At 45.9% G+C, this 23,136-nt stretch overlaps 3 protein-coding genes across 4 annotated transcripts in view; 1 reads left to right on the top strand and 2 right to left on the bottom strand.

The window, feature by feature from the left end:
* Positions 1 to 1,011: 1,011 nt before the first annotated feature.
* Positions 1,012 to 9,785, bottom strand: PMM2 (phosphomannomutase 2). The gene is made up of 8 exons (XM_080981534.1): positions 9,614 to 9,785; positions 9,051 to 9,162; positions 7,668 to 7,744; positions 6,696 to 6,787; positions 5,680 to 5,779; positions 3,883 to 3,958; positions 3,076 to 3,191; positions 1,012 to 2,009 (listed from the first exon to the last, which is right to left on the bottom strand). Exons 1-8 carry the CDS (start codon positions 9,683 to 9,685, stop codon positions 1,905 to 1,907), a joined length of 750 nt encoding a protein of 249 aa, XP_080837660.1. The 5' UTR covers positions 9,686 to 9,785; the 3' UTR covers positions 1,012 to 1,904.
* A 559-nt stretch (positions 9,786 to 10,344) lies between these two features.
* TMEM186 (transmembrane protein 186) lies at positions 10,345 to 12,782 on the top strand. The gene is made up of 2 exons (XM_080981535.1): positions 10,345 to 10,469; positions 11,821 to 12,782. The coding sequence occupies exons 1-2, from the start codon at positions 10,467 to 10,469 to the stop codon at positions 12,538 to 12,540; spliced, it is 723 nt and encodes a 240-aa protein (XP_080837661.1). The 5' UTR covers positions 10,345 to 10,466; the 3' UTR covers positions 12,541 to 12,782.
* Positions 12,783 to 13,768: 986 nt separating this feature from the next.
* The window catches only part of ABAT (4-aminobutyrate aminotransferase), a 41,255-nt gene continuing 31,887 nt past the window's right edge, over positions 13,769 to 23,136 (bottom strand). For both annotated transcript variants that reach the window (XM_080981518.1, XM_080981519.1), the window contains 4 exons: positions 22,661 to 22,828; positions 21,723 to 21,869; positions 19,296 to 19,407; positions 13,769 to 17,992 (listed from right to left, as the gene is read on the bottom strand). In XM_080981518.1, the coding sequence (XP_080837644.1) occupies positions 17,871 to 17,992; positions 19,296 to 19,407; positions 21,723 to 21,869; positions 22,661 to 22,828 (549 nt within the window). In that variant the 3' untranslated portion in view covers positions 13,769 to 17,870. The remainder of the gene's footprint in view (positions 17,993 to 19,295; positions 19,408 to 21,722; positions 21,870 to 22,660; positions 22,829 to 23,136) is intronic.

The following is a 23,136-nucleotide window of genomic DNA, read 5'->3' as shown; positions in this document are numbered from 1 at the left end:
CGTCTGTTGATGCAGCCTAGAATAGCGTCAATTTCCCCCTCCCCCTGCTGCATCACACGACTGTTCTGAAGAAATTGTCTCGGGTGTGAGTAAGCTCACTGATTTGCAATGTCTCCTCTAAGTGGTGTTTAAAAGTGGTAGCCATGATCAGTTGCTGAATGATTTCCCCTTCTGCATTCTATTTTACACCAGTGCTTGACTCCAGCTCAACTGGATATGCATTCCATTGAATAGCTGGATTTTAATTTTTTTTTAAAGAAACCAGTTGTGGAAGTTCAATGCCCCCCTCTTCCTTCTGCTCCTGGAATTTCCATAAAAGGGAATTGCAGTGCATTTTTAAACTTTGTTACAGAGACTATGCTGGCTTGAATTTGGACATTTCAGCTATTCATTTCCTGCTCTGGCACTAATATGATTGAATCTGGCCATGGTTTTTGTTTTTTGCACTAAACCGTCTGAAAATCTGTGGCAAGGGTGGTGGTGATTTTTAGTTTTTAGAAAAACGAGTTCTGTAATTGGGATAAATTATGCGAATACATTTAATTTGCATAGCTGCTTGTGGTTTTGAAAAGTCAGCGATGCTGACCATACAGAGCTGGGTGTAACAATGGCTTTACTCAATGTAAAAGACAGTTGTACCTTGGAAGTCGAACGGAATCCATTCCGGAAGTCCATTCGACTTCCAAAATGTTCTGAAACCAAAGCACGGCTTCTGATTGGCTACAGGAAGCTCCTGCAGCCAATCGGAAGCCCTGTGAGATGTTTGGCTTCCCAAAAAACATCCGAAAACCAGAACACTCACTTCTGGGTTTTGATTGTTCAGGAGCTGAAACGTACGAGTACTAAGGCGTTTGACAACCAAGGTACGACTGTACTTCTCAAGAACAGGTTCGAAGATCCTCAGCCAGGCAAATCCAGTGTGCTGATGACAGAAAGGCAATTGGGTGCTATTGATATATATGAGAGGGTTTCTTTTCTGGGAGTGAGGGAGATATCTGGAGAAACAAAACGTTATTCCCTGTTCATAAGAATTTTAATGTGGCAGTCCAACTTGAAGTATGAGCTTTTAACAGAAATTGCATGGCAGGATTAGCAACTGCACTATATTCCAAAAAGCCAGGTGTGAGGTATTAGTGGGAATCTCCCATCCCTTTGCATTCCAGTACATTAAATTCCAAACATACCCTACTGAGGCAACAAATTCTGAAACAAACCAGAGAACCCTTGAAACAGCAGCAAACGGTGGGTGGTGGATGAAAGATGGGCTCCTGTGCCAGAATTTTACCTCTACCCTAAAACCACCCTCCAGCTGCCTGTTTCAATAAGTCACTGGGACAAGCAAAGCCTTTCTGGATGTTGTGATCTACCTGCAAGGCTTCCACCGTGAGGCCTGTTTTTCAGGGCTACTCAGCAATCAGAAAAATGAAAGTGGGGACAGAACAGTGTTGGCAGAAGAAGCCATCCACACATGTTGCTTGGAAGAGATCCAGGTGTGTGTCGAGGAATTTGGTCTGGAAGGCGGGGCGGGAATCGCCTTTTGACATTTCTGTTATGGCAGAACTTTTCAATCTCTAGGAAATCAGCCTGAAAGGCAAGCTGTGATCATGCAAAACAAAAACTGGGCACAACATGAAAGGCAATCATTCATTTAACAGGTCTGACCATTTCCCCTATTTTTAAAATAGCTGCCGTGGAGGGACGCAGCTAACTTCTATTTGCGTCATAATTGCCGCTTTCTGGACAAACAGCAGCTTCGGGGGGAGGGGGGAACAGAAGAGTTAAATCCCCCCCCCCAAACCTCCTGCACACCACAGTCTTGATCCTGATCTTCACCCCAAGGCAGTTATTCTGCAAATTTTGGTCCTGAAGTTAACCTGCTCCCTTTTCGTACAAAATAAGCGCATCTAGTTGAAGAATAACTCTTCACATATCTGTTTCGTCTGCTCGGGCGACGTGACGCTGTGGCCAATGGTTCTGGAGTCCGTGTAAATTTCATAGTCGTTCCCACCCTGCGAATAAGACACACACACACACACAAATCACACTTTGGAGTTTTCAGTCTCACTGGAGATCTACCCCACACCCAGAACTTCTTAGAGGTTGCTAAATAACCTGTTGTGGAGCCTCAGGTGAGTGTAACTGTGGAGCTATAGCAGCTTTCACCAACTACTAGGTGCTCTCCAGATATTTTTGACTGCAGCTCCTATCAGTCCCAGCCAGCACGGCCAATTTGGACTACAACTCCCATCAGCCCCAGCCAACACAACTGTATTATTTAATTTCTCGGAGGCTACGAAGGAGAGAGTATTTTTGGAAGGAAAAGGTGACGCGTAAGGGAGAAACCCAGCTGTTTCTTGCCTTCTGCATAGTGCAGTGGGGATGAGGACTTCAAAGATGGGGAACTTTGTGCTGCTCTGTGTACTGCTGGCCAGAGGGGGCAGTTCCCCTGAAAACTGGGTCTAGGTCAAATTGTTTAAAGGGGGTGGGAGGAGAAAAGGGGCCATTTTAATGGGTAACTGCCTTGTCGCAGTAATGAGTGCAATGTGACTCACTGTGATTTAGTATGTGCTAAATTTGCAAAACAGTCGTACCTTGGAAGCCAAATGGAATCCGCTCCGGAAGTCCGTTTGACTTCCAAAATGTTCAGTAACTAAGGCACGGCTTCCGATTGGCTGCAGGAGCTTCCTGCACACAATTGGAAGCCGTGGAAGTCCCGTTGGACGTTCGGCTTCCAAAGAACGTTTGCAAACCAGAACACTCACTTCCGGGTTTGCGGAAACATTAGACTTGCAAGGCGTTTGGCTTGCAAGGTACAACTGTAGTTAGCTATCTGGGATGGAAAACCTGTGGCCCTCCAGATTTTAGCTGGACTATGTCTCATCGTCCCTGACCATTGGCCAGGGTGGCTGGGAGTTAGAGTTCAGCAGTGTCTGGAGGGCCATAGACACTCCTCCTTCCCGATCTATATATCAATTTCACGAGGGTAGCACATGACTTTCTATTGCAATTCCACAAGGAATCCTTATCCCGAAAGTGTATTTGAAACTTCTTGGCACGTTCCAGTCTAGCACTTACTGGCATTGTCTTGTCTCCAAAGAAATAAATTGTTTTGAAGCCGTCTTGGGAAACAATTCCTAAACAGTATCGCTTATCCCAACCATCTGGAAACACATCAAAACTGATCTGGCCCCCTGGTTGGAGAGAGGTTACAAAAAGTTAGAACAGCAGCAGCACGTTTTGTACAGTGTAAAGAAAGAAATGACCTAGAAGAAGGTTTACTGAGCAGGAAGGACCTTGGAAGATGCTATCTCCATCGGCATAAAGTTAAATGGATTTATGGTAAAAGGGAGGACAGAAGCTTCATGCTTAAATAGAAAAGAAAACACAGGGTGTTGGAATATATCAAGGCACCTGAAATTAACTCTTGTCCCAGTAACATGCCGAAAATATATTTTGCCTGTGCTCCTGGATTGACTAATATGTCTATTCAGGTGTTTCTCTAGGCTTGTTCGCACATTACACTGAACACAGGTCTAAGCATTTGTGTGAAAGAGTGTACACTTGTTGAGTAGTACAACTCAACTCTTGCAAGCACACAGCCTGTACCCTTGTTGAACATTTCATGCAAATAACCGTAGAAGTACGCAAGTACACAGACTGTACGCTTGCTGAATGTAATGTGTGGACACCCTTATCCCAAGCCTATGTTTTATTTTTACTTCCAGTGCCTCTGAAAACCTAGTGGCAAATGTTTCTCCCTTTCCCTTTCCCAGTCGTGTCATAAATCGACGAGGGCAACACCTGAGTAGCCAGACTCATCCTTGTGCTTTGGCACAAAAAAAAAATAATGATTTAGGGGAGTGACATTTCATGTTTAAATACCTATGGAGAATGTGAGGCCTTTTCCTGCAAAGTCTCGTCGTAAATCGGCGACAAATTTATCTCTTATATGCTCCCTCTGTTCAGAAAAACAAAACGGGGAAGAGCGTTGATGAGAACGTGGATTCTGCTACACCAATGATTTTCAAAGCTTTCTAGCATTGGGGGGACCTGAGTCTGCCACAGAGACCCTGAGTATCTGCCAGAAGATCGTACAAACATGAGAAGAGCCCCTCATGGTCAATGGCCCCTCCAGCCCAGCATCCTATTCTCACAGGGAAGCCTATGGGAAGCCTGTATGCAGGACCTGAGTTCAACGGCACTCTTGTGATTCAGAGCAATTGGTATTTAGAGGCATACAGCTTGCGACACCACAGGCAGAACATAGCTGCTGTGGAAAGCAATAGAGCTGTGCAAGATTCTGAAATGCTTTCCAGGGCACACACTCTAGTTCATGCTGACATGCTAAGACTTGCCATCATCCTCTGTACAAACTGAGCGTGCACACGAAAACACTCCAGAAGCTTGCTCCTCTGTTGCTGTGTGTTTGGGGGATTTTTGTTTGCTCTTCTGGATCTTCTCATCAAGAAACACCCCAAAAACAAATGGAAAACTACAGTACTGTATCCCACCCAGGAATGATGGCATTAGAAGTCAAGGATGTGGTAAAACTGGCTTCATGCATCCACTTACGCCACAACGTATTTGATTCATCTTTAAAATGCAACAAGACTAACGCAGCAAACCTCTGGAAGATAAAAGCTGAATGTCTTTACGGTTGTTCAAGGTTCACAGCTCAGTGACAGATCACCTGCTTTGCATGCGGAAGGTCCCAGTTTCTCAATCCCCAGCACCTCCAGGCAGGGTTGAGAGACATTCCTGCCCAGAGATCCACTGCAGGTCAGTATGGACAATGCTGAGCTGCATGGACCAATGCTCTGACTCAATGTAAGGCAGTTTCCTATGCTCCTATGTTGTGCCATGCATTTATAGCATTAATTCTCAACCACTTCAGAGTCATAACCGGGTGGTCACAATGCCTTTTCACTTCTGTGCCAGAATCTTGGAGTAGATCTACACTAAGATGATGCCTGCCAGATGCTGATGGACTACAAATCCCATCATCCCTGACCGCAATGGCTTTGATGATGCAGGATTTGGAATTCAACATCTGGAGGGTGTCGCATTGGCCAACCCTCATTCTTACAGTCTCTCACGGGTGGCGCTGTGGTCTAAACCACTGAGCCTCTTGGGCTTGCTGATCGGAAGGTTGGTGGTTCGAATCCCCACAACGGGTGAGCTTCCGTTGCTCTGTCCCAGCTCCTGCCAACCTAGCAGTTCAAAAGCATGCCAGTGCAAGTGGATAAATAGGTACTGCTGTGGCGGGAAGGTAAACGGCGTTTCCGTGCGCTGTGGCACTCTTTACGGTCTTCCGTCGCCGGTAGTGGTTTAGTCATGCTGGCCACATGACCTGGAAAGCTGTCTGTGGACAAACGCCGGCACCGCAACCCCATAGTCACCTTTGACTGGACTTAACTGTCCAGGGGTCCTTACCTTTACCTACAGTCTCTACTTGGCGATGCCAGGGATTTAATAAGGAACCTTCTGCGTGCAGAGCAGATGCTCTCCCCCTAAGCTGCAGCCTTTTCCCATGGAGATGTAAGCCTGTGGCCACAGAACCAGAGCACCCAAAGGGCCTGGCTGTGTGCCACTGATGATGGTCAAGGGGACATGAAGCTTCAACATAAAGGGGACTTGCTAACAAAATGTTACGACGGCATTGGAAAAAAGTGCACTTGCCTTATCAAGCTCATAGAATTCAATCCGCTCCTTCTGGCTGCAGTTTCTGCCCACGGGAGAGATGTTCAGCATCCCATTTCGGAATTCAATGAAAGTGCCCCTAGGAAGAGACATGGCGAGATGTTACTGCCTCAGACTTAGGCTAGTAAACAAAGCTCTTTGGATCAGCGTCTAGGAGGGAGGTCAGTTACGGGGTATCACAGCAGTATTTTTTAGGACGCAAGCCCACCCGTTGTAGTGAAGGAGGAAGATATATGGGAGAGAAACAGAAAATGCATTTTCAGAGGTCAATGACATGTCAAAAATGGGAAGAGTACAGTCGTACCTTGGTTTTCAAACAGCTTAGTTCTCAAATGTTTTGGCTCCCAAATGCCGCAAACCCAGAAGTGACCGTTCCGGTTTGCGAACTATTTTTGGAAGCCGAATGTCTGACAGGGCTTCCGATTGGCTGCAGGAGCTTCCGTTCGACTTCCAAGGTATGACTGTAGTTCAATATGGCTACTATTTGAAAAACAAAACTAGAATGTTTCTTCAACTGGTTTTGGAGAGTTACAAAGTCTTTCTGCATTACATTTGCTCAGCAGCTTCACTGAGTTCAATGGACTTACTCCCAGGTAAGGAAGAAGTGGATTGTAACCTGAAGCAGAAGTCTGATGTGTGACTAAGGCCTGGTAATACTTATATGGTGGCTCAAAACTGTCCATATAAAGAGCCTTGGGATTTTTTTTAATAAGATGATTTCCTTGACACCTTAATGGTTTGATTGACCACTGATAGTCAGTGTCGTTCCTTTAATGAGCTTTTTGTGGTAACCCTCAAATGAAAAACTTAAAATGGTTGTAGGCATCTAAATTCTGCTCAGAGTACGTTAGACATGTCAATTACTTTCAGTGGGCCTATAACAAGTATGACTAAGGTTGGATAATAGCCGGCAATTCTGCCACCTCTACTTTGTGGGAGGTGTCTAATGGGCCTCGATCTGACTCAGGCCACAGAAGGAAGCTGGAACCACCCACCTCTTCCTCGGCAGTTTAAGTTTTGCAATGTAACTCAGGCAATAGTTGATCAAGTCTTGAAGAAGCTCTTCGCCCATTTGGCCTTGAATGCTCTACGTGGAAAGCAGAACAGGAAGTGATTAGGTATGTAGACCGGAAAAAGGGTTTTCCAAAGGGGAGTCTGTCTCCACAAAGAAGTATACAAAAGAATAAGAAGATGGGCTTCAGTTCCACAATTACCTGGGGGGGGGGCGGCTTGGCTCAGTGGCAGAGCAGCTGTTTGGCATGCAGAAGGTCCCAGGCTCAATCCCCTGGAAGCCTCCAGGCAGGGCTTGGGCTTAGCAAGACTCCTGCCTGACCTGAAACTCTGAAGAGCCCTGCCAGTCAGTGTTTTCCAAACTTAGGTCTCCAGCTCTTGTTGGACTTAACTCCCATCACCCCTACCTACCAGGACCAGCGGTAAGGGGTGATGGGAGTTGTAGTCCCAAGTTTTGGAAAATCTGGCATAGACAATACTGAGCTAGATGGACCAAATCAGTAGAAGGCAGCTTCCTATGTTGTTAATCGCAGGAGAGTCTGCGTTCGTTACAAGCCCCACTCTCAAAGGCCCAGACAGTTGGTCCTCAGGGCAGCTTTCTGAAGCGGTAGAATTCCCCACAAGGTGATCTTAACATACCATTTTCACGTGGCAACGCAAAGACAGCCTTGCTGGATGGCACTGAGAGTCCACGAGCCCGGCTCCAATGCAACTCCTCCAGTAATTGGCATTCGTTGTTATGATGTCTCTGAGCATGAACTATCAGTCCCTCTACTGCTAAACTTTGGTTTGTGCCAAAGGACTGTACTCATAACAGGGCCAATGAAAAATAAGACAGCAGTGTCAGTGCACTTGGGAAAACCATTATTTTGCAAGAAGCTGGAGTACCTCCTGGCCCCCATTTTTGAGGGAGGGAATTATCCACCTTCTTAGCTAATCACAAGTTGCAAACTCACCTGTTTACTCAAGAGGTTCCCATCTTTGTATGCCACGAGACCGTTTTCTGGGAAGACGTAGTCAAATTTTTCAATCACTAAGAAGAACAAATGTTAAAGAACAGCATCATCAGAGACATTTTAGGCACCTCTTGTAAAAAGACCCGCCCTCAAATATTGGGGGTAGGTTGGCCTCAATTTAGTCATAATTGTAGCACCTGCACTTTGGAACTCCCTGCTCATTGATGTCAGGCAGGTGCCTTTGCTGTATTATTTTTGGTACCTGCTCTATATGACAGCAAATACTGAACAGTGATTCCAATGCAATGCACAAACATGGGAGTGTGTGTAATGTAATTAGGACACAATGATGCAGAGATGGCTTGTGGGGTCCGTCATTCTTGTGGGGTGCAACAAGTCCCAGATTTCTTTCTCACATATCCCTCAATCCCCTTGTATCTTCCTGGATGCAAGAATGAACTATTACATCTTAACACCTGCAACAACATGAATTTAACAGCCCTTCCCTGTTGGGTAAGCAGCAACCAACTCACAGGTTTGGGGAAGGACCATGGGTTAGTGATAGAGCATCTGAAGGTCCCAGGACACTCCAGGGAAGGGGCCCCTGCCTGAAACTCTGGAGACGCACTGCTGGTCAGTGTGGACAATACTGAGCTGGATGGGCTAGTGGTCAGACTTGGAATAAGGCAACTTCATATGCTACCAACAGTGTTCACGCCATCCAAACATGGAATTGCTATTAAGCTACCAGGCTAGCAACTTGCAGGCAGAACTTATGCTCCATGATTTTGTCTAAAGCCAAGCTTTCATTCACAAGGATACCCAGCCTAAACCCCTTTCAGCCTAACTAGGAGCAGTTTACACACGGCTGAAAATGGAGAGCATTGCCAGATGGCAAGTCCTTGGCCATGCTTGGTTTATGAGCACAAATAATATGTGAGGAAAGTTGCTTCAGAGTAAATTAGTTTGATCAGGCAGGGTGCCAAGTGAAGAGGAAAGCTGTAACGCTTATAACCACCAGCACTTTTCCGTTCAACCAGGAGTGGGGAACCTCAGACTCAGGGGCTGCATGTGGCCCCCCAGCACTCTCTATGTGGCCCTCGGACTCTTTCCTCAGTTCAGTTCTGTGGTCTCAATTGCCTGGATGAAGAAGGGTGTGTGTCCGTGCAGAAATAAGAACTGTTATATGGTGGGACTGTTGGCTACTGTTCAAAGGTCAAAGTCATGTTGTTCCACCCACCTTTTGTCTCTAGCCCTACCTTCCATTGAAATGCGGCCCCTGGAAAGTTGTCCACGAAGGAATGCGGCCCTTAGGCTGATAAAAAGTCCCCTATCATGTACTCAAGCAATTTCTTTCTCAATTTCTTTGTGCTCTATTCATACCATCGTCTCCCAGTTGCTCTTGAATCTTTTCGAAGTCTGAGCCGCCCACAACTCCGACCTTCACCTTCTTCCGCAAGGCCTGCAGAAAATCCGCCATATCTGGGGTGACTTTCTAGATCCACAGAGAAGAGATGGATCAACGTTTTATTTGTTGTTGTGATTCATTATGAATTATGAATTCATAAGCTGCTTAATAAGCTCCCAAATTAACAAGCTGCATTCTGGAAACCAGAAGCTGAATATGTTGAACTTCTAACAAGGAACAGTAGATAATTACAATGAATGAGGCTGCTGTTGTTGCAGAAATTTGCCTTCTAATTTGGATCCTTTTACTACATATTGTATTTTAATATTAATACACCAATGGCAAAATAATAATTTCATAAATTATAAGAGCAAAAAGCAAGGTTTGCGTTTTCATTTTTCATTGTTACTTATTTTAGCTATGAAAAGCCCCGCACTTCACCTCCCACCTTCCCTCGAGCTGTTCCTAAACGGAGGGGTTAAAAGCACTCTGCACATGCCCAGAGGCATGCTCAAGAGTGGAGACCCCAGGCTCCCACCTGGCGAGGCGCGGTCAGGGTGCCGTCCACGTCGAAGAGGCAAAGCGTCCGCCCGCGGCCCACCTCCTCCATGGTCACTCGAGTGTCACCCGCCGCCGCTGCCTGCCGGAGCGATGAGGTGGCCGGCTGAGAGGCGCTTCGCTTCCTCCTGGATTCGCAGTTAGGAAGACTACAACTCCCAGCACGCCGCACAGAGGGCGGGTTGACGTCTACTCATGCGCTTCCCCGGCATGCCCTGCGGAAGACTGAAAAGGGAGCCTAGAGTAGAGTACAGTAGCCAATAAACACTTTCGGTTACTATTCGACTGTTACAATATGCGGGGCAAAAGCCTCACTTCCACCCTGGGAAAACTCTATCTATCTATCTATCTATCTATCTATCTATCTATCTATCTATCTTATCTAATATTATACGTCATAAATAATAACATTTATAATAACAAAATTATATATGTATATATTCCAGGGGGGAAATTGCATTATAATTTTTCTGACAGCATGCTTAACAATATATAACATTGGAGGGGGGGATGGGATAATATATAATAGATTCTAAAATATGCGAGGAGCAAGTGAGAGAACAAAACAGCAAGCAGCCGCCCCAGCCACCCAGGGTCTAAACTAGGAACCAGGAAGTTCCACGTGTCTACAGTGCCCTGTGTTACTCTACCTCTCCACAGGGCGAGGAGTCAGGCACTACAATTCCCGGCATGCCACGCAGCAGCTGACATAGCCCACGTGCATTTTCCCCAGCTGGCAGCGCGCCGCCCAAGCGGTCTCCGCATCTGAAGGCGAGTCAGAGGTGTTCGTGGTGTAAGAAGTGCCGCATTCAGGAGCTGCTGCAGCTGCCCTCATGGTAAAGCCGTGCTCTGAATTCCCCTTTGGGTTGCTTCCCAAATGGCAAGCAAAGAGCCTTGCAAAGGAGCAGAGCTGGGTGGAAACTGGTCTGTGGTGTTGGGGGTGCATCAGGCAGCGTGGTGTGGTGGTTAGAGCAAGGTCAGCCAACGTGACGCTCTTCAGATCTTGCTGGACTACAACTCGCATCACGCTGGCTGGGGCTCATGGGAGTGCAAAACAGAGAGGAAAAAAACAAACGCCATAGAGGGCACTGTGCTGGCTTCTCCTAGCTTAGAGTGTCACACTAGGTTCTGGGAGACCTGGGTTCAAATGCCCACTCAGTTACTGGCTGCCCCTGAGTCACTGTCTACCTGAATTTTATTCTGGGAATAAAAGTGGAGAGGGGGAGAACCAGCTATGTCACTTTGAATTCCTTGGGGGAATAGGGGAGATATAAATGTAACAATAAGACAAATAAATGAAAGTGTGGAAGAGTATGGAGCTTTGTCCACTCTGATAAACTGTAATTAGTGTTAAATATGGGTAGTTTCAAACAGGCCAGCTTCAAACCATAATTAAATTAACTACAGTTTCAGGTCTGTACAGTGAGCGGAAGTGAAAGCCTCTGAACACTTGACACTGGGGGGGGGGGGAGTCTGGTGCACAAGAACCAGAGACTCATTGTGGTTTGTTCCTGCTTATTTCTATCATGCTAAACTATGGTTTGATGTGACCATGCTGAACAGGACCTTTGGGTTCAGACACTTTCTGCAAGTGGAATGAATGAGCAGAGAATGAACCATTTGCTACAGAAGCTGTTTTCCAGGTAGCTTGCGCAAGCAAATCAAGCCCCATGGTCCTGAGGGATGCAGAAAGCATCCCAGAAAAGCTGGCCAGCCTGGCATTGTGGGGAGGAATGTTTCTCTGAGCACTCAGAATAAATAAATCAGTGTAAATAATAAAGTTGTCCTGAGCGAAAAGTTAGCGGCTGCATGCATCTCTGATGATGGCAGGTCCAGCTACCCCACATGTTATACTTTCTTGAGGGATAGGGAAACTCAGGCCCAGGCGAGAGGTTGGGAGGAAATATGGCCTTTCTGCCTGGCCTTTGGGACTCCCACAATCCACACCCCTCTCCAGCCTTGCTTCACACCTTCCTTGAATGCTCTTGGCTGGTTGGGATCCCTGTTACCCTCTCGCTTGCGTGACTGAAGAGTAGAGATATGTGTGAGTGTAAGTTGGTAAAATTTACATCTGTTGTTCCACCCACTTTTGCATGTGGACCCCAGGTGGCCACCCAGAAGAGAAGGTGGCCCTCTGTGTGAAAAACGACTCCCACCCCAGTGATATCTCATGGAACTGTCTTTCAGGCTAGAATCCTCACTGCTTGCGTTGAGCTGCCCTTCCTTGCATCCTGCGGAAGGTGTCTGCGAAACCAAGTTCCTCTGCGATGGCAGAAGGGCTTCCCAGCCTCCACCCGTCCCTTTGGCGTTCTTACGGTGCTCAAACCCTGCAGTCAGCAAGGTCCTGGCAGTCAGCTGGCACGACCCAGATGGCTGGGCACCTTAACCCCTTCTCAACGCGCCCTGGAGCAGATGCCCGACTTGGAAAGCACCCATCAATATAAGTTGATTTACAGGTTTCCGTGGATCAAGTACTGCAGAATCCTTTCAAGGCTGAAGCTGCTGCAGACAGGCCTGACCATCTTGGTTCTCCCGCCGATCTGGGTCCTTTATTGGCAGAACCAAGTTCCTGTGGCACAGTGCCTTTACTGTACGGGCCTTGCTTGCTTTGCCGCTGCAATGCTCTACGGCATGAGCTTCTTCCTCCGGCGCATCATTGGCATGATGTACCTGAGCAAAGACGGCACCCTGTTGAAAGTGGCTCACTTGACCTTCTGGGGGAGGAGGAAAGACATCTACTGCCCAGTTGCCACCGTGATGACTCTGGGGGACATTGGCGAAGACCCCAACGAGCTGTTGCTACCACTCAGGCGGTACGACCGAGATAACGTCCTGTATTTTAGTCTGCGCTATGGGCAGGTCGTGGACAAGGAGGCATTTGCCAAAGTGTTTGGAGGGCTTGGGTGACCTCGGGAGCAAGTGGGAGCCTTGGGGTCATTTCTTGCTAGTTCGTAATATTTTGCGGTCACCATGTTGGTTTGCTTTGAGTGGCGCTGGTCGGCCAACGGCAACGCTTCCAGCAGTGCAAATGGAAGGCAAGCAATTTTGGGTGATTCTCACGCCCCACTGTAGATGCTACTTCTTCAGAGTGATGGGGGAATCCTCTGGATTTATTAACTAAATAAATCTAATGTATGTTTTGGAAAGTTGCACGCTCGCTATGCATTCGGACGCTTCTTCAGATATCGTAATCAATTTTGGGGCGATGTTTCCTGAGATCGAGGAGCAGGTTTTCGTCTGTTTGGATACATTTGGATTTTGAATCAGGATGCAGGATTAGGCGCCAATCCAACCAGAGTGAGCTCTGGCCAGTTCTCAACAAAAGCCATCAGCTGTGAAAAGTTCTGTGGAGAGCATGAATGTGCTTATGTGCCAGACAGAGAAACTCACTCACATCCAACAGAGAGTAGAGGCTGAATTTCTAGTCCCAGGCTCTTGCATTACTACATATTCACATGAATATGTAGTTTCCTTGAGTTTCCTTGAACTCTGATCATGCCGCTTCGTTAGTTAGATAGGTGTGTATTAAAAAAGCCCTACCCTATGAGGTTAACCTTTACATTCATTGTTCTGCCCACTTAAGAACATAAGAGGAGTTCTGCTGGATCAAGGCAATGGCCCATCTAGCTCAGCATCCTCTGCTCACTGTGGCCAACCAGATGCCCCATGGGAAGCCTTCAAGCAGGACCCCAGCCCAGGAGCCCTCTCCCTTCCTGCGGTTTCCAGCAACGGGCATTCAGAAGCGTTACTGCCTCTGACTGTGCAGGTACATAATAGCCTTCATGACAAGTAGCCATGGATAGCCTTCTCCCCGTGAATTTGTCCAACAAAGCCACCACTGCCTCCTGTGGCAGTGAGTTCCACAGTTTAACCGTGAGCTGCATGAACAACTTCCTTTTATGCTGAACCTTCCAACCTTCATTGAATGTTCACAAGTTCTAGTGTTACCAAATAGGAATAAAACCTTTCTCAATACACCATGCAGGATTTTACGAACTTGTGTTTTATAAACATTCTAATCCTTTACTTCTGCCCCCGTCCCTCACTGGCATGTTGTCGTCACCCCACACACCTCAGACTCGTTGGCCCCAAATGTCTCCCCCTGTTTTAAAAGAACACCTCTACTCCCGTCAGATTTCAGTTATAAATATTTTATTTTAAGAATACTGATTAACACAGGAAACGTTATTTCATGGATCTGTGCGACATGGTAACTGGCTACATCAAGTTAGGTACTGGCTCACGCATGAATTTGGCACAGTTAACAGAGAGGCTGTAAACAAAGATTATTACTTTCTTTTTTTAAAAAAAAGGATGTCTGTTAACACCATAGAGCTTCCCTAGGTTAAAGCATCCACCATGGTCTAAGAACCATGGTTAGGTTGTGCACAAGTGTTCACAGTTAACAGTATTCCATTAAAAAAAATTACTTTAAAAGAAGAAATGGGACAGGCGGAGAAGTTATTTTATGAACAATAAAACAAGAATGTGGCAAATGTGCAGGTTACCAGATCTTGGGGTTCCATCAGCAGGGAGGGACCCCAGGGTCATCTAGTCCAACCCCCTGCAATGCAGGAATCACAGCTAAAGTACAAGACTCACTACAGATGCCTACAACATCAATTGCGCCGATATGCTGAAGGACTCTTGATTCCCTGCTACTGCCAATGGAGTCTGGCTTCTTTCCCAAAGGTCTCCAACCTGCTAAAGATGTGGCAGAGATTAAACTTTGATGCATGGGTGCTTGCGGGGAAATGTCTGGAAAAACATGCAGAAGAAATCCAGTCTCCCAAGGGCAGGAGCGTTAAGGAGTTCAGTACCCCCACCCCAACTACGTTTTGAAATGCTAAGTGTCACAAGCCGTGGGATAAGCTTTCTTTCTTATGCACCAAGAGGCCTGGAACCTTTGGGTGTATACATTCCTATCCCCATAGGTAAAGGAGTTCTTTGGACATTAAGAATAGCATCAAAGGCAGGGGCAGTATAAAATGAAATGTGAGGAAGAAGCAATTAGCCTGTTGAACTAATGACTCGGAGCACTCAGGATTATTGGAGCTATTTAGCTACCAGGTACCCAAGGATACAGACTGGTACGATACTGCTATTGCAAGGTGCCAGGGGAGTCTTGAACTGGGGATTCCAGCAGTCAAGTGCAGGCGCCCTGCTGTGGAATTGCGGCAGTTTGATCAATGGGAGACCTGCTGCCCTACAGCGCCCCCATTGCAAATGGCCAAAGGGTGGCAATGCAGCTATCAGCAGGTCTGGTGACACAAAGCAGCCAATGAAGGCTCCACTTCTTCCTAGGCCGCTTACTGAAAAGGTCCTGGCGATTTTGTGATTGCATAAATCATGCCGTGGTCTCTCTCCTTTGCATAGATTGTTCAGCATTGCTATAATTTTGCTATTCCAGATTTGCTTATCATGGCAGGTGGGGGGCAAGGGAGAGGGGGAAAGGATCTGAAGCCCTTCCCTCAACCCCTGCAAATCTCGTTCAGCCATCTCCCTGACTTCTGAGATTTTAGAAGTCATTGCCTAAGTGCTTCCAAGTATCATAACCACAAGGATTAGTCAAAGATTCCCAGGAAGTGGGAATAACCCCACTGTGTGCTATTTCCTGTCTCTGGTGGTCAAGCATTGCAGGTTCAATCTCCATCATATCCAAGCAGGGCTGGGAGAGATTCCATGCCCAAAATCCTTAAAAGCCCCTGCTGGTCAGTGTAGTAGACAATACTGGGTTAGGTGGATCAATGGTCTGACTCAACACAAAGTAGCTTTCTATGTTCCTAAAAGGAAGGGCCATAACCCAGTGGCAGAACATCTGCTAGGCATGCAGAAGATCCAGGTAGGACTAGGGAACCCTCCATGCCTGAAACCCCTTGCCAGACAAGTTATTTTGGCACCTGAGACACACAGCCACCTCTCCCCATCCTTGGCAATAATAAATTAAGCAGTCCTGAATGCTGATTTTTCAGGACACACTGAATCAGCTGCCTGAAATGGCTTTTTCATCCTCTGCCTAATGGCAGAGCAGGTCCTGCTGCTGATGTTGTCATAAAAGGGAAATAGGAGACATAGCACAGGAGGTGGGGTTTTTTTGGGGGGGTGCATACAGAAAACCCCCTTTCTGTTGATCACATGTTTGTCTTTCCCACTTTTCAGGCAATACTGAATGACAGGGACAGCAAGGTAAGGAGTTGTGATAGAGCATTTTGAGTAGAGGAGGGTGAATTTCTCTCTCTCTTCATCCCATAACGAACTCCATTTATGAGAAAGGTATGCATGATGGGAGGGGAGGCGGGGCAGAATAAAGGCACAGTATCTAAAAAAAAGCACATGGAGTTTGGCCCAGTTTTGCACAAGCAAGCCACATACTTGTGTATTACAACCATAAAGTCTAGAAACCTAAAATCAGTGTTAAAAGTGCTGAGGAAGTTATTTGAAAATTATTTAGTGCTGTGTGTGTGTGTGTGTGTGTGTGTTACTTTCCTTAAAACATATCATCTTCTCCCAATCCATACAAAAGTCCACACTTTCTGCTTAGCAGACAACCTTGTAAAAAAACCCAAAAACTTCAAAACCCACACTCACAAACTCTGCTGCTTCTCTCCCCCCATCTCTCTCTCTGGACACCGAAATTGGCAGGAGGACATCTGTGTGCGACATATCGCCCCAGCATGGAAGATATTTGAGGCCAAGTGACAATGCTTCAAGGCTAAAACACAGTCCAGCCACATGCAGCTGCAGGTCTGGGGTGGCAGGACGGACCATTTGCTTTTGCTGCCTGCCTGGGATTGTAAAATGGGAAGGTCATCAAAAACTGCCCCACGTTCAATGAGCTGGTGTGTTCACCAGTTAACGCAGGCCATGTTTCATCCGCAAAAGGCTAGGCATTGCTAAGAGAAATTAGTATTCTGGTTCCGACAGATGAGGGGTGCCTTTCTGCACCTTTGCAACAGGGCTGTTCATTGTGCATTTCTAAATGTGCAAATCGGGACCTTTTGCACCAAGCCAGATGTTTGCCTTCGGAAGCACCATCTACATCATTTAGTCTCACCAATGTGACTTTAGTAGAATCACAGAATTCCAGAGCTGGAAGGGACCCCAAGGGCCATCTAGTCCAACCCCCTGCAATGCAGGAATCATAGCTAAAGAATCTCTGACTTAAGCTCTGCTTAAAATCCTCCAGCGAAGGAGAGTTCTGTGCTGGCAGAAATATTTGGCACAGGAAGTGTGGTAGGTATAAAAAGAACCTCTCTTTATTAAGGAGGAGCTCACTGGCCAGGGGTCCAAAGTTCAGTGCCTGACATCTCCACTAAAAGGGTTGGGGTAGCGATCCCAAACATATACAATGCTCAAGGGCAGTGACCCATGCTGGGTTAGGAAACTGCATCAAAGAGAAATTGGGTATAAGCCTCTGGTGAGCTGCATATAGGGAAATGCAACGGGGAACTGAAAAGGAAACTCAGACCCAGGGTCTGAGTCCAAAGGCAAGCAAGCTGAAGCTAAGCAGGTCTGAGTCCAGTCAGTGCTTGGATGGGAGATGTCCTGGGAACTTGGCAGATACCACCTTTGGTACCACAGAAGAAGAAAAACGGGACATATATGCAAGGAAAGAAAAAAAGGTGTGTTTTTTACGAAATAGAGGGGGGAATGATTCAATTGCTTAAATACAAACACAGTTGGCTCCAGTCAGTGAATATTTGTGGGTCTGGGGGCTCTGGGGTGTGCATGGATATGCATGAATAGCTGCTCCCATCTGCATTGGTATGTATACAGAGCTCTGGATCAGTGGCAGTAGGCGTGCATTTTCAGAAGTCTCACTGCCACCTTAAGGGTAGGAAATTTGTTGTTATAAACGCTGAGAAGCTCTCAGGAATCCCACTTCAGAGACTAAATGCACCAAACATCTAGCATGTGTCCTAACCAAGATAATGAACAACTCTTAAGTCCCCACCCTGAACAGGTCGGCTGCCCAGAACTGAGAATACTTGCAAGGAATTTCAAAAGCACCAGAGGGTGTCCAGAGTTTTAAGTTGGAAGCAGCTCGAATTGGTGATAAGCATGGAAAAATAAAACAAACGTTTGAAAAACAAAACAACCCCCCCACTTTATGAATTCGGTTTTTCCTATTAGTGAAAATATATATATATATATTTATATATATGTTTATGATTTTAAATAAACTATTCTCAGACTCTTATAGGATTTGGGCTCTCTCAGTGCAAGGTAAGACTCGGCTACTTGAAGTCTGCCAAGATGTCACTGAAGATGTTCAGGAAGAGGTGTGCGTGGTGGTCGCGGAAGACCAAAGTAGGCCGGAAACGGATTGATCTGTCGCCGCTGCCTCCTAACACGACACCTAAGGACAGGAAAACACGGTTTAGAAATGCCTTGTGCTCTTTAGTCAGACAGCATACAAGCAGAGGAATGTACACTTTGCACCAAATCCCTCCTTCTAACAGAAAACTAAATTATGCTCAGCACAGACCCCTTGAAAATCATGGACTTAAGTTAGCGCGCAATATTTTTCCCACCCGAGGGCAAAGCCTCATAAGGCTACACTACGTCCTTTAATTTCAGTGGGCAGGCTTTAATGGTCATTGGATGTGACTCACATTTTCTGCTTTTTCTTTCTGATTTCAAAGAAGTTATTCAGGGTCAGATTTAGGGGAGTGCAACTGGTTCACTCGCACTGGATGCCCAGCGGAGAGGGTGCTGCAGGGGGCAGCGTGACGACAAGCATCAGAAGGCAAGAGGCGGGCCGCTCAAATTTAGATGTTGCACAGGGTGCTGATGGAATTTTAAAGCCTGAAATCCACCACTGAGTTACTTGGTTTGTGATTGCCAAAACAAAATACTGTATTTTTTGCTCTATAAGACTCACTTTTCCCCTCCTAAAAAGTAAGGGGAAATGTGTGTGCGTCTTATGGAGCAAATGCAGGCTGCACAGCTATCCCAGAAGCCAGAACAGCAAGAGGGATTGCTGCTTTCACTGCGCAGCGATCCCTCTTGCTGTTCTGGCTTCTGAGATTCAGAATATTTTTTTTTCTTGTTTTCCTCCTCTAAAAACTAGGTGCGTCTTGTGGTCTGGTGCGTCTTATAGAGCGAAAAATACGGTAATCTGCAGACTTGAAAACAGACTTCGTAACATGGAGGGTTTGTTTACCAAAGTGATCATCTTTTGTGGAATGCTGGAACAACTTCCATAAGTATTATAAATCCACAGGATCAATTGTTCCGTGTTTTGCAATGCATTATTTTATAATACATAATTAAGTTTATTTTACAATAAATTAAAAACAAATAAGAAACTCTCCATTCTGTTTGTTTCTTAAAGTAAGTTTCTAGTCCTTACTGCTGCTAAAACATGCATGAACGTGTGTGGAGAATAGCAGTGAACTCTGATGCAAAAGAGATCAAGGTTTTCACTGGTTGCAGGCTGGACCTCGCTGCCCTTTTGTCACTAGTAGCATTAAATAAAAAACGAAATCGGTGAGATCTATTATGCAAAATGAGAGCAATTATGCAGCTGCTTGATGCCACTGGATGACAACTCCCACCATCACTGGGCCACTGGCTATGCAGAGTAGCCAAAATCCCTGAGACTCAAAGAGATGAGAAACAAGGAAACAGGTACAGCTACAAACCCCACAGAGCCTTACCTTTGTTTCTGGCTAGTACAATGAGCTTGTTCCTGATAGCATCATTTGGAGTGTCAAATGAACAGAAGGTCCCTCGCCCTCGCACCCTGCTCATCAGATGTGGGTAGCGGCTCTGAAAAGAGGGAAGGAGAATTTAAGTCAGTTCTAACTCTGCTTTTGCTATGAACAGAGAAGCCAGGATTAGTAGTGGACCACGGAGCTGCCTTCTCTGGGAGAAGCCTCTAGCGTGGCGTCCAGATCCAAGGCTAAAAAGAGATCCCCAAACACACATAGTACCTAACAAAAATGGCTATTGTTAGTGGCAACTTCAAAGAAAACCAAGCAGGCTGCTGCTGCTTTATTGTAAGACAAAGGTGAGTTTGCTGGATCAGGCCAAAAGCCCATTTAGTCCAGCATCATCCAGCCAACAGCTGATGGAAACCCACAAGCAGGATCTGAGTGCAACAGCACACTCCATGCTTGCAATTCCTTCTCCTTCCTGCATTTGTAGCGTTGCCATATGGCCGGAATTTCCCAGACATACACGGAATACTGTAGTAGGAAGCTGTGTCCGGGTGGAAATCGGCAAAACGTTCAGGAATATCCGGACGTATGGCAACCCACGTCGGCAATGTCGTTTTTGCTGATTTTCCTTAGAAATAGCTCAAAAACATCATTTATTTATTTTTTAAAATTACTTTTGTGTCTAGATTTTCACTCTTTGAAATATGGGAACCCTACTATTTGTCTAATCCTCTTTGAAAGCTATCCAACTTGGTGGCCATCACTGCCTCCCATGGGAGCGAGTGCAAAGAAGTACTTTTGCCCGTCCAGAATCTCCTAACATTCAGATTCATTGGATGACTGCATTATTATTAAATTATGCAGGAGAATGAATCGGTTCATTTCAGTCGCTGACCAGAGTGTATGTAGGAGAGCATTATCTCCTTTCTCTACACCATGCATAATTTTATATACCACTGTCATGTCCCCCTGTTAACTTGCCTTTCCCCCTAAACTAAAATGCCCCAGTCCTTGTAAACATTCCTCCAACCCCTTGGCCATTTTTGATCCCGTTTTCTGAAACTTCTGAGCTTCACAATATCCTTCTTGAAGTGAAGTGACCAGCGCTGTCCAAGTCAGGTGTCACCAAAGAAAGGTGTAACGGCCTAACAATATCAGCTGTTTTATTTTCAGCCCCTCTCCTTAGGATTTCTAAGATGAAATCTGCCTTTTTCACAGCTGCAGTTCAGTTGTATATTACACTGTGGTGTTGCCAGCTGTTAATCTAAACCCTGCTGAATCACAGGATGAAAAGCCAGGCTGCAGAAGACAGCTTTGCTGTCACCTCGCTGAATAAACGGAGCTGGTGTCTTCTTACTGCAAGTGAGAACAGAAGGTATTGTTGGTGCAAAGCAGTCCTTGCACCCTGCTAAGCTGCCGGAGACGGCAGGGTTTTGCTTGCACCTTGCCGACTGGAGATTGCGTGTTACTTGCACCACACAGTGACTGGAGGCAGTGATAGTTTGTTTGCGGCAGAGGATACTGTACATGGATTTGGCTGTGTTACCAGCACTCACAGTAACATCCAGTTTGCACAATTACACATCTATGGCTTGAGGAAAGCTTGAGGTTAAGCCACTGTGGCTGAGTCCATGTAAAACAGAGATGGGAAACCTGTGGTCCTCCAGACATTGATGGACTACAACTCCCATCAACACCGGCCACTGGTTAGGCTGCCTGAGGCTGATGGGAGTTGGAGTCTGGCAACATTTGGAGGGGAGGGAATAGGTTCTCTGCCCCTGATGTAACTAAGATGTTATTCTCTCTGCAAATAAAATGTCAGCATCTTCTAAAAAGCTTGGGCTGTGATTGCAACCCAATCCTGGATTTCATATTCTTATAATACCCGCTCAGCCGCAATACAAAGAACCGGCCAATCTGAAATTAGTGCTGCGCTAAAATCTGTCCCCCAGATTCTCAAAGGTTTCGTTCCTCTGCAGAAGAGACATCTGTTTCTTGGCCTCATTCTTGGGGCACTCTGGGATTTCTTTAGCATTTCAAAACCTACTGTTGTGATTTAAGCACCAGCCTAGCATTGGCACCTGCAAGAGTGGTACATATATATATGTTTGTAGCTTAATAGTGAGATGATTTGTAGAATCACAGGAAGCTCACAAACTGCCCTTGGCCACCTCAAAAGTGCATCAAAAACCCTGTACCCTACCCATGCGGATTTAATCAACGTAGGAAGAGTCTTTCTGGATCAGGCCACTAAGATGCCTCAAAGGGAAACTCGCATGTAGGACTTGAGCACATGAGTACTTTCCCCTTTTGCAGTTTCCAGCAACTGGTTTTCAAAAGCATTACTGCCTCCAGCCATAAAGAAAGAAAGAAATCACAGTTTATAGCACAGCACTTGATAACAATTTCTGCACGGAGGCTTACCTGTAAATCCAGCAGCCCTGACAACAGAGCTTTCCCTGCATGCGTAACATTGCTGAGAAGATCCTCTCTTTTGATAACATTAATGACTTCTGCAAGCAGAAGGTTCTTGGAGGGATCTCCAAGCCACGTGTTGAAAATCCGATATGGCTGCAGGGCAGATGGATGGAAGGAGAGAGGAAGGGAACAGGAGAAACAATGAAGATTGTAAGAAATGCTTAGCCCAACAGACTCCAGTATGTTTAACTAAGAGCAGTGCAAGCTAAGAAGATAATGCCTCGCACATCTTTGCTCCTTGATCCATTAAGACAATTGAAGGAGACTTTGGCCCCTCTGTCAGGCTGCTGCCCACTATCAAAGCAACAAGGCTGCCTGCCAACACTTAAACAAAACATTCCATGCACTTCAATGGAGTTGAGTGTGGTTCAGTTTCCTCTAATGCACTGGTTTGTTTTTTTTAAAAAGCATTTTAATTAATTTTTTAAACATATCATTTCCAACAGTCATTTAACATACATTTATATCTTATACAATATTTTAGACTTCTGTCAACTCCCTCTGAAGATTTTCCATTCTTTATCACTTACTCTGCATTTCTTAATTTCTCTATTACTTTTAATTATGCTTAACTAATATTCTCTTCATAATCTTCCTTGCAATATTTCGCATAATCCTCCTTACAAAACTTCTTGCAGTCCTACTAGAGTAATCTGTTTATTACAATTGCTTTTCAGATAATTCAAATATTTACTCCAGTCCTCTAAGAATCTCTGGTCCCGCAGGTTTCAAATCCTTCCTGTCAATTTGTCTAATGCACTTTTTAACAGAATGAACAGGGAGTCAGCTGAGAGAGGGGTTAGGGGTTTAAAACCAGCTGCACAGATATTGTAGGGCAGCATGTGGAACCAAATGAAAGCTAAGGTTCCCTATCTGTGACTTACAGCATTGGCCCGGAATTCCTCTTTGTGGAAAAACCCGCCACTCATCATCTTCTTACTGAAGCTCAGCACGTCGGCTGGGTCATCCAGGCCCCAGTGTTCATGGGCCCAGAACTTGCCGGTACATCCGCCTCCCGTCTGCACCTCGTCCACCAAGAAACCACAGCCATGCTGCTCAGAGAGAGTGGACAATGTTAGTTTACTTGGAGAGTCAGTGGTGATGTAGTGCTTAGAATGCTAGAGTAGGACCTGGGAGACCAGGGTTCAAATCCCCGATTCAGGAAGCTCACTGGGTGACCTTGGGCCAGTCACAGCCTCTCAGGCTAGCCTACCTCACAGGGTTGTCGTGGGGATTAAATGAGGGGGAGAACCATGTGCACCACTTGAACTCCTTGGAATAAAAGGTGGAATGTAAGCGCAATAACTAAGTAAAATAAAGAACTGGGACTCTCAGCAGGTGGGGTTAGGAGGAAAAACAA

This window comes from Podarcis pityusensis (assembly GCF_964106645.2).
Source record: "Podarcis pityusensis genome assembly, chromosome: 14".
In the NCBI taxonomy this organism is placed as follows: Eukaryota; Metazoa; Chordata; class Lepidosauria; order Squamata; family Lacertidae; genus Podarcis; species Podarcis pityusensis.
The sequence above is the reverse complement of the archived record's forward strand: the minus strand, read 5'-3'. Positions and strand labels throughout refer to the sequence as shown.